The 15,911-nt window shown below is 38.7% G+C and overlaps 1 protein-coding gene across 1 annotated transcript; it reads right to left on the bottom strand.

Annotated features, from left to right (window-relative positions):
• Positions 1-236: 236 nt before the first annotated feature.
• On the bottom strand, positions 237-10,631 carry LOC115219054 (zinc finger protein 112-like). Its single transcript, XM_029789106.2, has 2 exons — positions 10,350-10,631; positions 237-2,363 (listed from the first exon to the last, which is right to left on the bottom strand). The coding sequence occupies exon 2, from the start codon at positions 1,967-1,969 to the stop codon at positions 512-514; it is 1,458 nt and encodes a 485-aa protein (XP_029644966.1). The 5' UTR covers positions 1,970-2,363; positions 10,350-10,631; the 3' UTR covers positions 237-511.
• Between the last annotated feature and the right edge of the window lie 5,280 nt (positions 10,632-15,911).

The raw sequence follows: 15,911 nt of genomic DNA, 5'->3' as shown, positions 1-15,911 counted from the left end.
ATACATATATACATGCATACATACATACATATATACATGCATACATACATACATACATACATATATACATGCATACATACATATATACATGCATACATACATATATACATGCATACATACATACATACATATATACATGCATACATATATACATACATATATACATGCATACATACATATACATACATACATATACATATATACATATATATATTTATGCACACATTTACACACACACATATATATGTCAAAGTTTGTATTTGTGAATGTATATATGTTAATATAATTCTATGCATCATAATTGTGTGAATAACATATGTAAATATTTCAGAGTGTTTATGTGCACATGTATACAGATATATATATTTAGGTGAGAACACATATGTACATGTATGTTGATATATATATGTATACAAACATGTTGTGTTGGAGGGGACAGGAGAAAGAAAGGGACAGAGATTTATACTGGGGGGTGGGGTGGGGGCATACTGCAGTTGTACATGAATGGAGTTTATGTTTGAGGATGGACTGGGCCCCACAAAAGGTTCCCTGGGCTGTATTCCTTGATGTTTTTGCACAGTGTGGGCTTCATAAATACCTCGTGTGTCCTTTTGTGGCTCTCCAAGCTACTCATTGTTGCGCATTCCTTGTTGCACACATCGCACTGGAATGACATGAGGCCGGCGTGTGTCGTCTGATGGATCTGCAATTCATCCCGTTCGCTAAACTGCAGCATGCACACCTCGCAGCAGAACAATTTGCTCATAACTGCATGCACGTGTTTCTTATGTGCCTGCAGCTGCACTTTACGCGTGAACTGCTCAGAGCACATGTCGCAATCAAAAGGTTTGTCGCCCGTGTGCGTCCGCATGTGAATCTGTAACTTATCCTTGCGTGCAAAGTCCTTCTGGCAGACATCACACTGGAATGGCTTCTCCCCCGTGTGAATTCTACGATGAATCTTTAAGTAACATCTCTGGACAAACTGTTTGGGGCAGAGGTCACAGTGGTAGGGCTTCTCCCCCGTGTGGGTCCTTCGATGGATTTTCAAACGATCGCTTCGTGCAAACTTCTTCAAACAGATTTCACACATAAACGGCTTCTCCCCAGTATGGGTCCGTTCGTGGATCTGTAGTTTGTCTTTCAGGACAAACTGTTTTGGGCAGTAGTTGCAATGGTAAGGCCTCTCACCCGTGTGGGAGCTCATGTGAATCTTTAACTTGTCCTTCCTAGAAAACTGTTTCGTGCAGATCTCACAATGGAACGGTTTCTCCCCTGTGTGAATTCGTTCGTGGATTTGTAATTTGTCTCGGTGAACAAACTTTTTGGCACAAAACGTGCAATGGAACAGTTTCTCGCCCGTGTGCAGTCTCTGGTGCAGCTGCAATGCACTTCTCCTGGCAAAGCTCTTTTCACAACTGCCACAATGAAATGACTTGACTGGCGTATCAGCTTTCTGAATGACTGGCATTGATTGGTATTTAGGGAGACTGTTGACCCCTTGGTGGACCTTGTTGTCGTTGGTGCTCAACTGTTTGTCGTGGCCCTGCGGCAGATAACAGTTCGGGACAAGCTTCTGTGGTGGGGCAACATTAGGCAGCATTCCATGGGGCTGTAAGTAATAACTGGACAACTGGTTGTTATAAATGCCCCCATAGAAAGGTTTGTCGTTCAGGGTGGATATACGAGGAATAATCGAAGTGCTAGTTGTTGCTACTGTTGTTGCTGGGGATGGTGGTGGTGGTGGCTGTGGAGGGGGTGGTGATGCTACTGCTGGGGTCGACACAACTGCTGCCGTTGCTGATGTCGCTGCAATTGGCTGTGTCGATACATTGTTGGCCTGTGACAATGCTGCAATGGCCGAGGGCAGTGGGCCCTGGTTAACAGCATACTGAAGTTTTCTGGTATATTCTATGGGTAAAGAGTTTTCAGTAGAATATTTTATAAGGCGGTTTGGAGCAGAAGACATATTGTGTGGTGGTGGTGGTGGTGGTGGTGGGGAACAGAAAGGAGAGAGAAAGACAGAGAAGGAGCAAATGGGAAGGCCTTGCTTTTGTTTAGTTAACGACCTTTTGAAATAGTTTTGTTTTAATTAAAATCATCAAAAACACATTTGGTTCATGTCTTTGAACCGGTTTGATCTCGTTTTCCAATAAACGAAAAATATATATAAAATACAAAGAATTTCAGCTTTTGCATTCGAAGCCAGGGTTACACACAGCATCTATGAATGACACAATGCTGGATGTGTTGGTGTGTGTGTGTGTGGTGCTGTAAACGGTGATTCCATTCATGAGGCCAGAGGCTGATAATATCAGTCCAATTCAGGAATCTTCCTCTGGAGGGAACCTTCATTCACAAATCTGAAAAAGACACAAAGAGAAAAATAAATACAATATATATATAAATGGTGGTATGTTGTGAACTTAATGTGACAGTCCCATGAAAGGGAAGAATGCTACTGCTATTTAGCCCTAGGAAACACCACTAAATAGCAGTAGCATTCTTCCCTTTCATGGGAATGTCACATTAGGTTGACAACATACCACTACTTTATCATGTTACTACTGTATAAATCTCTCCGAGAGATTTAGAAATGTATTATTTCTCTCTCTCTCATATATATATAATAGTGGTTAAGGAGCTTGCTTCCTAGCTACATGGTTTCGGGTTCAGTCCCACTGCGTGGCACTTTGGGTAGGTGTCTTCCGCTATAGCCCCGAGTCGACCGAAGCTTTGTGATTGAATTCGGTAGGTGGAAGTTACTGCCGTGTGTATATGTGTGCGTATAGCTGCTCAGTGCCTCTCCGAAAGAGAGAGAGGGGGGAATAATATATATATATATATATATATATATATATATATTTATATTTCTGTCTACCAAATTGACTCACAAAGCTTTGGTTGGCCGAGGCAATAGTAGAACACACCTGGCCAAAGTGCTCCCCACCCCCAGTGGAACTGAACCTGGGAAGGTCAATAATTTTGAGATGGGGTTGGGGTGGCATTTTAATACCTATACCCCAGTATTGATCACAAAGGATGGAAAGTGAAGTCAACCCTAGCAAAAATTGAACTCAGATCATAAAACATTTGAATATTGCTGTAACCATTATCACTGTTGTTAACAATAATCCCTTTTATTAAGGGGCCACAAGGCCTGAAATTTAGCAGGTGGGGGGACTAGTTGATTACATTGACCCAGTGTTTCATTGACCCCAGTGTTTCATTGACCCTGAAAGGATGAATTGCAAAGTCGACATCAGACGAATTTGAACTCAGAACATAAAGACAGACGAAATACCCATTTCTTTACTACCCACAATGGGCTACACACAGAGAGGACAAACAAGGACAGAGAAACTGAATAAGTCGATTATATCAACCCCAGTGCATAACTGGTACTTATTTAATTGACCCCGAAAGGATGAAAGGCAAAGTCGACCTCGGCGGAATTTGAACTCAGAACGTAACGGCAGACGAAATACTGCTAAGCATTTCGCCCGGTGTGCTGACGATTCTGCTGGCTCGCCACCTTTAACCCTTTCGTTACCAACCCGGCTGAAACCGGCTCCGGCTCTGAGTATAAATGTCTTGTTTTCATAAGTTTTGAATTAACATCTTCCACCAAACCTTAGTCACAATTTATGTTCCTAACACTAGCTGAATGATAACTAAGTTAATTTACTAAATTCTTTGTTATATTTAAAATAACTGAAAGAAACACAGAGCATCTCAACAGAAATACAGTAACAAAACAACAATAACAGCTGGTGTAGTTCCACCAAATCATTATTTTAAGTTCTTTTATCTAGTGAAGATAACATATCTATACCAGGAAGTAATATTTTAAAACTATTTATTAGTTACAACACACACACACACCTCTACCCCCCCCCACCACGACTACCACCGCCGTCACCATTAAAGTATCTACTTCCTGTACTTATCCCTCTTATTCTTTTTACTTTTCTTGACCTCCAAACTGCCAGACCAGTTTTAGCTGTAGATCGGACAATAGATTTTTTTTATAATTTTAGTCTGTGTTCTTGAGCAATGTCCTCCGCATCACTCCTATCAAACACCTATCTTATCTGTAAATGGTATACGTAATGGCCTATATAGAAAAACTGTGCTAGTCTGTAAACTGGTAAGAAAAGTACGAACACCGTTCATTCTATTTTCTTTTGTTTGGTGTTTTTCCATTTATGTGGGGGGAAAAAAAAAATCTGTTAATTTCTACACCTTTGAGAAATGGCATAGAATTAATATACAGTGGTGGTGCCCCAGCATGGCCGCGGCCTTTGCGCTAAAACATTTTTAAGGATTTAAGGGGATGCTGAAAAGTTCCTGGCTTTAAGGGTTATTGTGAAAGGCCTGGTTGAAGGCCCATCCTTCCAAGTTCTTTTACAGGGCTTAGAAAAACTGAAGTTCCGCTACAATAAGTGTGTGAACCTGAGAGGGGAATATGTTAAATAAAATCATAATTAACTGATCCTGTATTTTTTTTTACCCAAAGCCAGGAACTTTTTAGCACCACAAGGTATGTGTGTGTGGATATGTATGTGTGTATATATATATACATATATGTGTGTGTGTGTGTGTATGTGTATGTACTCTTGTGTAAACATCACCAGATGGGTGTAAATGAGCAATGCAATGTTGTTTGTTTCCAATCTTCCATGAAGACCCTGTCTGGCCATGGGGGGAAATATTACTTTGCTGGTAAACAGGTGAGGGTTGGTGACAGGAAGGACATCCAGCTGCAGAAAAACCTGCCTTGATATATTCCGTTATGACCCATGCAAGCAAGAAAAAAAGTGGATGTTAAAATGAGAATGAAGATGATGATATCACTGGAGTGGGGGGATGGAATAAACCTCAAACATCAAATAATCTTTTGTAGCACGCCGGGTGAAATGTTTAGCGGTATTTTGCGTGCCGTTACGTTGCGAGTTCAAATGCCGTCGAGGTCGACTTTGCCTTTCATCCTTTCGGGATCGATTAAATAAGTACCAGCTACGCACTGGGGTCGATGTAATCGACTTAATACCTATGTCTGTCCTTGTTTGTCACCTCTACGTGGATAATAAAGAAATAGGTTTTTTTTTCCTGCCGTTACATTCTGGGTTCAAATTCTGCCGAGGTCAACTTTGCCTTTCACCCTTTCGGGGTTAATAAATTAAGTACCAGTTACGCACTGGGGTCAATATAATCGACTTAATCCGTTTGTCTTCTCTATGTTTAGCCCCTTGTGGGTAGTAAAAATGTGGAGCCTTGTTCCAAAAGACAAGACCACATCCCTTCACGTTCTGGGTTGAAATCAAGTTGGGTGTCAGCTTTGTCTTTTATCTGGCAGGAGTCAATAAAATAATATGGAGCATATGCTAAGAGGTTGGATAAATCAACTGCAGCCCTTCTTGAAAATCCAAAGCTTTGAGCCAAAGATAAAACTTATTGCTTTTACATGAATGGTAGAACGTGTCGGACAAAATACCTCATGGTATTTACTAGCAACCCTCTAAGTTCTGGTTTCAAATGCCTCTCCTCGTTCCAGAGTCCATCAAATAGAGTACCAGTGAAGTACAAGCGTTGATATAATTATATTAATGATACGCATGCCTGTGGAATGCTCAGCCACTTACATGTTAATACAAGAGCAGTTATTTCACTTGATCAGATCAAGCAAGTTCTCACACACGTGTGTATATTATATATATATATATGTATATATAATGGAGAAATTGTACATCATCGTTTAGCGTCCGCTTTCCATGCTAGCATGGGTTGGACGGTTCAACTGGGGTCTGAGAAGCCAGAAGGCTGCTCCAGGCCTAGTCTGATCTGGCAATGTTTCTACGGCTAGATGCCCTTCCTAACGCCAACCACTCCATGAGTGTAGTGGCTGCTTTTTACACACCACCGGCACAGGTGCCAGACGAGGCTGGCAAACGGCCACGATTGGATGGTGCTTTTTACGTGCCACCGGCACAGAAGCCAGGCGAGGCTGGCAACAGCCACGATCGGATGGTGCTTTTTACATGCCACCAGTAGGGAGGCCAGTCGGGGCGGCACTGGCAACGGCCACGTTCGGATGGTTCTCTTATGTGCCACCGGCACTGGTACCACAGCTACAATTTCCATTGATGTTGATCGATTTTGATTTTGATTTTCACTTGCCTCAACAGGTCTTTGCAAGTAGAGCTTTGTGTCCCAAGAAGGAAAGGTATGCATAAGTGGACTGGCTACATCCCAGGTAGAGCCCACGGGTTATGGTCTCACTTGTCCTGCTGGGTCTTCTAACGCACAGCATACTTCCAAAGGTCTCGGTCTCTAGTCATTTCCTCAGTGAGACCTAAAGTTCGAAGGTCGTGCTTCACCACCTCGTCCCAGGTTTTCCTGGGTCTACCTCTTCCACTTTTTCACACAACTATCTTCGTCCATTCTCGCCACATGACCATATCAGCGCAAACGTCTCTCTTGCACACCACAACTGATGCTTCTTAGGTCCAACTTTTCTCTCAAGGTACTTACACTCTGTCGAGTATGAACACTGACATTACACATCCATCGGAGCATACTGGCTTCATTTCTTGCGAGCTTACGCATATCCTCAGCGGTCACGGCCCATGTGTACAAAATGTATAAATGGACGAGGAGTAAAGCCCCAGCACAGCTTCGATTACTTGTTGTTGTCCAACAAGTAATCGAAGTGATAGTGGGTGGTGGGGATTTGAGAGAATTTCTCTGCTATTTCTAGCATGGAGCCTTCGCTGTTGGCTCGGAGCTGCAGGGGAGATGTAAAAAGCCGGTGGTTTATATATAATTACTCCGTTTATTGTTAGTCATAATCTGATTCTAATCAAGTTTTGCTGATGTCTTTGAAACTCGTGTGTACATAGACTAAATATATTTATGCAAAATATTTTTTCTTTGTTATTGTATATAAAATGATCCATTTCTGTAATGGTCAAACTACAGTATTTTTATGCAGCAAAATTATCTTGTAAACTGAACGAAATGGTTGAAAAACAAATAAATACGAACTTTAATATCGATTAGAAATAAATAATTATATAGTTATATCGGAGGACATCCTTTGAAAACAATAAAAGTTATGGGACAAAATTCGAGGAAAGACTTCTGTCCCACAACTTTTCAGTTATACATTTAAAGAGGCAACAGATCGTAGATGCTCGATCAAACTTTGGCATTCTATAGTATACAATGCTAATAACGAGTAAAAACTGAACGAAACAAAAGCCAAAACCAATATAACGGGGGTGGATTTGAAAAGTGCGAATTAATTATTCGAACTTCATTGTCATTTAAAAAACCAAGGGGAGACAACTCCCTAGCAGGAGGAAGGGAGGCGAGGGAGGCGAGCACAGCCTGGCCGGAACTGGAAATTAACGAAGCTTCTATGTAGTTGTCCGGTCAGCTAGAAATAACAGCCAAATTTTCATCTAATCACACCTTACTGTTAGCAAAAAACGAATTTAAATAATGTAGCCCTAAATGTCTCTAAAATGATAGGAGGTGACGGCTAAAGTTAAACAACGACATCCCTACAGGTTTAGTGACAAGTTGAACTTGAAAGGATTTGTATTCCTTCGCTAACAAGTCCCTGGTCCCTTGGCAAATTCGCTTGATTCTTACTGATCTACAAATATTATAAATTAAAACTTCCATTGTTTGTTTTTCTTTTGTCATGGCCTAAACGCCTGCCCGTTTTCGTAAATATGAACAATAAATATATTAAAAGGGATTCTAAAACTTATTAATGTTCAGCAAGTTTTTAGCCCATTGTTTTTTTTATTTTGGTTTTGTCTATTGTGACAAGAGCGAAAAAATACAAACCATGACTAAAAACTTTAAACCGCCTAAAACTACTTCAACAGTACTATGTGATGGTATAATGAATAGTACACGTCTATAAGTAACAGACAGATATTCCATAGCTTGACCGGATGATTTTTCGCTCCTCACACAGATATAATGGTTCAGAAAATAACTACCAACACAAGGAGAATGAACTTGAACAAATAACACTCAACGTAATATCTAGTGGGTGACAATTGACCTCCTAGAACATGGCTAGCTATATTCGAAACATGAAACTAGCCACACTTAGCTAATTTCAATACGTTGCCATCGCCGTATCTTACAATATCAGTTTTTATATTTACACATTTGTCAACAGTAAAAAATAAAATCTTACACAAGTTTAGGAAGACCCTCAGAAAAAGCATGACCAAAACTAATATCTTGATATACTAACTGGTAGGCCCTATCTGTGGAACAAGTTAGCCCCGTATAAAACCCATCTAGAAATATAAACTTCTATAACCTTGAATCAGTTTAAAGAAAGACTTGATAAACGAACTCAGTGACAGAATGGAGGCTAAAGGATTCACATCTTTGGAATTAGGAGGAAAGTTGGAAATTTTTACTATCATCGTCAAAATTTTGCAGAGTGAATCTGATAATGTATGAGAAAAACATTGGAGATACAACGGAGTTTACAACACTAGAACTTGCAGTTAAACCGAAATGAAGATTCTTTTAATCGCATCCTTAGTTATGAACACACCACAACGGACCAGTGGACTATCAGTCATGTAACAAATTTCTGACAGCAAGGAAGTGAAGCTGACTGTTGGACAGAAGGCGCATAGAAAGGGCGATATTCATATAAAGGCATCCAAAATGTGAACTTTAATTGAAATAACGTGAAGAGCAATTTGTGGTCGCTTCACCAACTGGAAATAACATTTTTTTTGTCTCAAAAAAAGAAAAGACATATTGAACCAAGTACTTCTACAAACATAAAAGGGACATTTCGGTCATGGTTTAGAATGCTTTAATAATAGTAATTATAGTAAGTTTGGTGGATTAGTGATGATAAGGGAGCAAAATAAAACGAAAGATCTTGCGTAGAATACGGAAAATAGATGACAAAAGACAGAATAAAAAAGAACGAGGGGAGGTAACTCAGTAAATAAAGTAAATAAAGGAGGGAAAATGGGAAGGTGAAAGCGGAAAAGAAATTACGCGGAACTACAGAATAGTATCGTCCTACCAGTTTCTATGTTAACTTCCGAAATTGTTGATCGTCTCCTGATGAGCTTGACAGAGCTGAGCTATGATCAGAAGTACTGCAACACGATCAGACTGTTTTTGTTTTTTTTACGAGTATATTAGCTAATGTAGGTGTATATTAGTTATTGTAGGTGTAATCTGAGGGAGATTTGGCTGCTATTTCTAGCACACCAAGCAACCACATAGAGACGTCCTTGTTAACTTTCAAAGAGGCCGAGGGGAGGCAACTCGTATCACTTGCAGACAAAGCGAAGCCAAGAGAAACGATACAAAATGGCTGGGACAAGTGGAAAAAATATTTCAACATCATTTAACATGATTTCGGGATGTTTTGTACGACATAGTAATGATGATAATTCTAGTAAATTCTCCCACAAAATAAATAATGAGCACTAGATAACTTTAAGGCAATATATATAGTCGCATTGTTCTGACACATTTCCGCTGTCCCGAATTAGAATTTCGTCTACTTTCGAAATTTCGAATATAAATAAATAGAAACTTTTTAAAGAAAATCATTAGTTTCTTGAGGATGTTTTAGATGTATAGAAAAAAAAATTAAGAAAAAATTTAAGGGTGTAATCATCCTTACTCCGTTCTGTATTTAACAACAGATTTTTAAAATATTTACATCGTTAATTACGGTTCGAAAGCGGAAGAGGCTTCTCAGTGGTCGCTTGATCTGTTAGAAATGACAACCTAATCTCACTCAAAACAAATCCAACCGTCTTAAACAAAGCAGAAGACTGGATAATGAAGTTCAAGATACTCTGCCTGGAAATAAGTCCGGCTGATCTGCTAGAAACTGCAGCCTCATACTCAATCACATAGAAGGCTACCGTTTTAAATTAAAAAGTATATACTGGACAAGGTCATCCAGTGTGTGCGTGTATATATATATAGAGAGAAAGATGTGTGTATGTAGGTCTCACAATCAGGGTTGACCAAGGGCTAAACAACGAGCATTATTAGACAAAAACGATGTATGTATATATATATAAACAGAGTAGAGAGGAAATAAGAAGGTCGATGCTGGTAATGTTAGGATTAAAACAAACAAACGAGTTGGGATAAATTGGAATAAGTTAAGATGTTAAAGAGAGGGAGATTGAATGGAGATCACGAATTAAGGTCACCAAAAAAAAAAAAATAAAGAATAGAGTTTCTTTTTGTTTAAATAGGAAAAAAAGGTTGGAATAATAAGAGAGTTTTTTACAAGAGTGGATTGGGATTATAATGGTGTTCACCTTTGGAAGCCAGGCGACGGCCAGCCATTATTATAAACGGTAACAGTTTCTCTCCTTCTCCCTCTCGGCAACGGCGGTGATGATGGCGGCGGCGATGGTGAATGAGTCGACCACCTCTTCTCTTCAGCAACACACCAGCTTTAATATAACACTCTCTCCCTCTCTCTCTTCTTTCTATCTCATTCTTTGTTGTTGTTGTTTTTTCTTTCTTTATCTCTTTCTCTCCCCCTTCTCTCTCTCTCTCTCTTCTTCATTGCTTTTTGTCTCTGTCTCTATCTCTCTGTCCCTGATTTCCTATCTCTTTCTTTCACTCCCTCCTTTCACATACAACTTTTATAGATGAAAGCGTGTTAACGAAATACGATCTCCATATACACACACATTCATATACTAAACTTATACTTACACACACACACACATACACATACACACACACACATACACACAAGCACTCACACACTTTCACAAATAAGTTCTAAGAAAAAGTTGATAGGAACTTTATATATGAAAATTAGGATAATGCGCTGCATCAAGAAACTTTAAATTACACAAAGAACTCAATAAGCCAAAAGGACATAATAGAGTATATTTATTATAACAGATTACGTTGGCAATTAACTCCGAGTTTCTATCTTGCGGCTGGACACTTCGTAACCAACTGCAAGAAGTAACATTATTCAGTTACATATATTTCACACACACACACACACACAGAGTGTATGTTTGATGTAAACTTCAGATGGCTAATATAAACTTATTTTTAAGTGGTGTATGGTGGTTGTTGTTGTGACTATGCTTCTCTACTCTGCTACGAATATAAACATTGAGCTAGCTCTCTTTATATATAACACGATTTCAACCTCATTTAATCTTGATTCTCGAGTGTGTATTTTTAGATGCGAACAAAAAATTACCAGAATATATATTACGAAACTCCAAAAACAGAATTTATTCCAAAGGAAATTTACCATCTATGGTAGTGTGATGTACTCTACTTAGAATACCCAGGAAACATATTTATATATATATACATACAGAGAGAGAGAGAGAATGTGGGGTAAGTGTGTTTACTGACCGAGATAAAATCTCTCGTGAAGTTAAACATGTCGCTGTTGTTATGTCCCAGCATGAACTGCCCTGAGCAAGGATATCAACGAATTCTACCAATACATATTTTTCTGTTATCCTGACAAACTTGTCTTCATAAAGGACTTCAATTCTTCACATGGAAATGATCACCGAACATGAATCACTGCCATAAGTTCTCACTCTATGCTTTCCGGACAGCCTCCAAACATCATCTAACAAGTCAGATGCATCCCAAATCCATGGATTGTCATTTGATTGATTATGTAATAATGGAAAGCAAGGTGAGAAGAGCTTCTGCCTAACAAGCAGGTGTCAATGTCCCCGCCATATTTCAGACCTTACTCTACTATAAAGCAAAACTTCTTTTAATCTTCCAAGAAAAAGAGAAAAACTGCTTAACCCTTTAGCGTCAGGTTATTCTGTCAAATTTATACAGCTTCGAAGTAATCATGCATTATATCATAGCAGATTTCAATGATGTGATTGTTTACTTTTAGAATGACATTGTAGGGTAAGTGTGAGAAGCTGGATCTGGCTAATTTGAACATATGGTAGGTAGAATATTTTGGCCATATGTGGCTGGTTTAAATGTTAGAGGGTTAATAAGCTCAGATATTCTTGGACAAATCAATGTCTTGTCTCCTAAATTCAACAATAAGGGGAGGGGGAGTCATCAGAGAAACAATAACCAATTCAGTCTCAAAACATTCCGGCAGATTTGAATGGGAATAACTGATCGCTGTTGATTTTGTTGTTGGAGAACACCTCTCTTTCGACAGTGTGTGTTCAATAACACATGTGTTGGTGTTCTCTGTTGACAAAACAACAGCAACCGGCATTGTGCATTCAAACTTGCCAGAACATATTGAGAATGAATAGATACATTATTGTTCGTATCCCAAATGTTCAGAATGCACCCCATGAATTCCCATCGGAGCAGTTTGAATCATTATTGATTCAGTTGAGATCTTAGTTGTCAGCAAAGCTTCTTGGATATCTCTCAGACACATCATTTACACTGCCATCCTTTAACCCTTTTGTTACTGTATTTCTGTTGAGATGCTCTGTGTTTCTTTCAATTATTTTAGATATAACAAAGAATTTAGTAGAATAACTTGGTTATCATTAAGCTAGTGTTAGGAACATAAATTGTGACTAAGGTTTGGTGGAAGATTGTAATTCAAAACTTATGAAAACAAGACACTTGTACTACAGAGCCAGAGCCGGTTTCAGCTGGGTTGGTAACGAAAGGGTTAAGAATTGTTTCTCTAATGTATATTTTAACCCTTTTGTTACCATATTTCTGTTGAGATGCTCTGTGTTTCTTTCAATTACTTTAAATATAACAAAGAATTATAAAATAAATTAGTTATCATTCAGCTAGTGTTAGGAACATAAATTGTGACTAATGGTTTGGTGGAAGATTGTAATTCAAAACTTATGGAAACAAGACACTTGTACGCAGAGCTGGTTTCAGCCAGGTTGGTAATGAAAGGGTTAAAATCCTTAGACATTCAGCCTCATAGAAATCCTACAGAAGTACTATCTGCATTGCAATCTTTGAAGTCATCAAGACACCCAATATGGAAACATCAAGATTAGTTCTATGATAAGGACACACAACTTCATTGGAAAAATGCATAATTCACATAAACTGTTGATTAACAGAAAAAACTCTCTCTCTCCAGGAAGTAAATGTATAAGGAATGTAAGAAGATAGAGTCAGACTATTTTCAGGAGAATGAAGGAATTCAAAAACTTGACCAAAATGCCTCTATCAGAAAAACTGCTAAGACTTTATTATTTCTTTATTGCCCACAAGGGGCTAAACACAGAGAGGCCAAACAAGGACAGACGTATGTATTAAGTCAATTATATCGACCCCAGTGCATAACTGGTACTTATTTAATCGACCCCGAAAGGATGAAAGGCAAAGTCGACCTCGGCGGAATTTGAACTCAGAACGTAGCAGCAGACGAAATACTGCTAAGCATTCCGCCTGGCGTGCTAACGTTTCTGCCAGCTCGACGCCTTTTTACTGCAAAGACTTTATATAAGGTTCTTAGCTTCCTGGATTTACCTAGATCCAAGGAATTTGTCTGATCATTCAAATGAATTTAAATAACTCAAGGAATTACTAAGCTGACTATTTATCTTTGAACTTGTAGAATCCAAGAGCTTTATCATCTTTCCTGGGTGGAATTTGTCAGAGGTCAGCTGTTTGAAGGAGTCCTGAACTTCTTTGAAGTGTGGTTCCCAGAAGGCTTGCAAAGATTGGGGTTACTTCATCTTCTTCTAATCTCAGCAGATCAACAAATAACAAAATAGAAATGAAAAAATAAAGAAGCTTTCTTTCTAACCATGTGGTTTGGGATTCACTCTCACTGTGCAACACATTGCACAAATATCTTCAACTATAAACCGAAGCTAACCAATACCTTGTGAATAAATTTCATAGAGAGAAACGAATTAGGTTCGATTTCGAATTCAATTTCGATTTCACTTGCCTCAACAGGTCTTTGCAAGCAGAGTTTTGTGTCCAAAGAAGGAAAGGTATGCATAAGTGGGCTGGCTACATCCTGGTAAAGGCCATGGGTTATGGTTTCATTTGTCCTGCTGGGTCTTCTCATGCACAGCATATTTCCAAAGGTCTCGGTCACTAGTCATTGCCTCAGTGAGGCCTAATGTTCGAAGATCATGCTTCACCACCTTGTCCCAGGCTTTCCTGGGTCTACCTCTTCCACAGGTTTCCTCAACTGCTAGGGTGTGGCACTTTTTTACACAGCTAACTTCATCCATTCTCGCCACATGACCATACCAGCGCAATCATCTCTCTTGTATACCACAACTGATGCTTCTTAGGTCCAACTTGAGGAGAAGAAAGATGGATGATGGTCACATGTGAGAAACAAGAGAGAGAAAAAGAGAAAGAGGGGAAGAAAGAGAGAGAGAGAGACAGATAGTAAATGGTGAAGGGGAGGAAAAGGGAATTAGAGAAAGATGGGGGAGAAAATAGAATGGAGTAGAGTTGCATCAAAAAGATTAAGATAAACTTACTTGGAAATGGATGTGTAGCATCAATTAAATAATAATATAAATAATATATATATATAAACGAAATTTTGTCAGTGAACAGGTCACGGTCTCAAAGCGACGAAAATATTTTGACAAATTAAATTTAAATGTTGAAATGAATCTAACGGTTTTTGTGTGTTTCTTAAATGGCTTATAAACACCTTCCACGCTGCAATTGCTTTCGTTCCAGCACATGATCTCAGATCAGGTCACTTGCTATGCAAGTACATCTCCGTAATATATATATATGTGTGTGTGTGGGTACAGGACTTCTTGTCAAACCGTCCTACCCATGCCAGCATGGAAGGCAGACGTTAAACAATGATAATGATGATGATGAATATATATATACATACATACACATAAATATACATACACACACACACACACACATATATATATATATATTTATATATATACATACGTACATAGAGAGAGAGAGAGAGAGAACAGAATTGAATACCCATTTCCGTTTGTACTCAGCAATGGCAATTCTTACTTCCCAATTTAACCGGAAGCTTCTTCCTGCTAAAGTTTGCCACAAAAGGTGTTTTACTTTTAACAGTGTTTTTGAATACATAAATACGTGATCCATATATTTGTGTGTAATACCACCCTCGATTACTACTCCTTTGTCTGAATTTCCACTCCATTCTCTCTCTCTCTCTCTCTCTCTCTCTCTTTCTTTTCACACAGAAGCAAAGAATACATTAGTATTCTGCTCTCCCAAAATATCTCAGTTCCCGACCAGTTTCTAGTAACTTACCCTTTGTCAGTCAGCACCCGTATTGCTAGAAATAAGAGCCAAAAACAGCTCAATAGCCAACAAAAGCACTATCTTAATGAACTGACAAGGGAGGCAGGCTCCCTATGGTCGCAGATACAGCCAGATCATCAATAATTTTGTGTTCTGATGCTTAATGTATCTTAATGTTCATGAGTGGCTCTCACCACACCAAGGGTTAAACTCATCTCATCTTGTCAGCTTATAGGCACGGTGAGAGCCACTGATGAGCGTTAAGATGCATTAAGCATCAGAAGGTGAAGTCATTGATGAGCTGGCTGTATCTGCAACCACTGGGGGCTTGCCTCCCTTGTCAGTTCATTAAGACAGTGCTTTTGTTGGTATTGAACTGTTTTGACTCTTATTTCTAGCAATACTGGTGTTGATTAGTGCCCATGTTCACTTTAGTGCCATATATATTTCTGCCTTTAGGTTGTAAACTTCTGAATTGGCCAACCACATTATTTATATATATATATATATATATATATATATATATATATATATATATATATACATACATATATATATATATATATATATATATATATATATGTATATATGTATGTATATAAAGGCTGGCTTTGTGCCATCATAAATGATGGCTAATTGTA

Source organism: Octopus sinensis, linkage group LG14 (assembly GCF_006345805.1).
Source record: "Octopus sinensis linkage group LG14, ASM634580v1, whole genome shotgun sequence".
Lineage (NCBI taxonomy): Eukaryota > Metazoa > Mollusca > Cephalopoda > Octopoda > Octopodidae > Octopus > Octopus sinensis.
Note: the sequence above shows the minus strand (reverse complement) of the source record. Positions and strands in the feature narration are given on the sequence as shown.

Bases quoted from the DNA above. Each gene is read 5' to 3' on its own strand.
- LOC115219054 (XM_029789106.2), bottom strand. From the start codon at position 1,969: ATGTCTTCTGCTCCAAACCGCCTTATAAAATATTCTACTGAAAACTCT.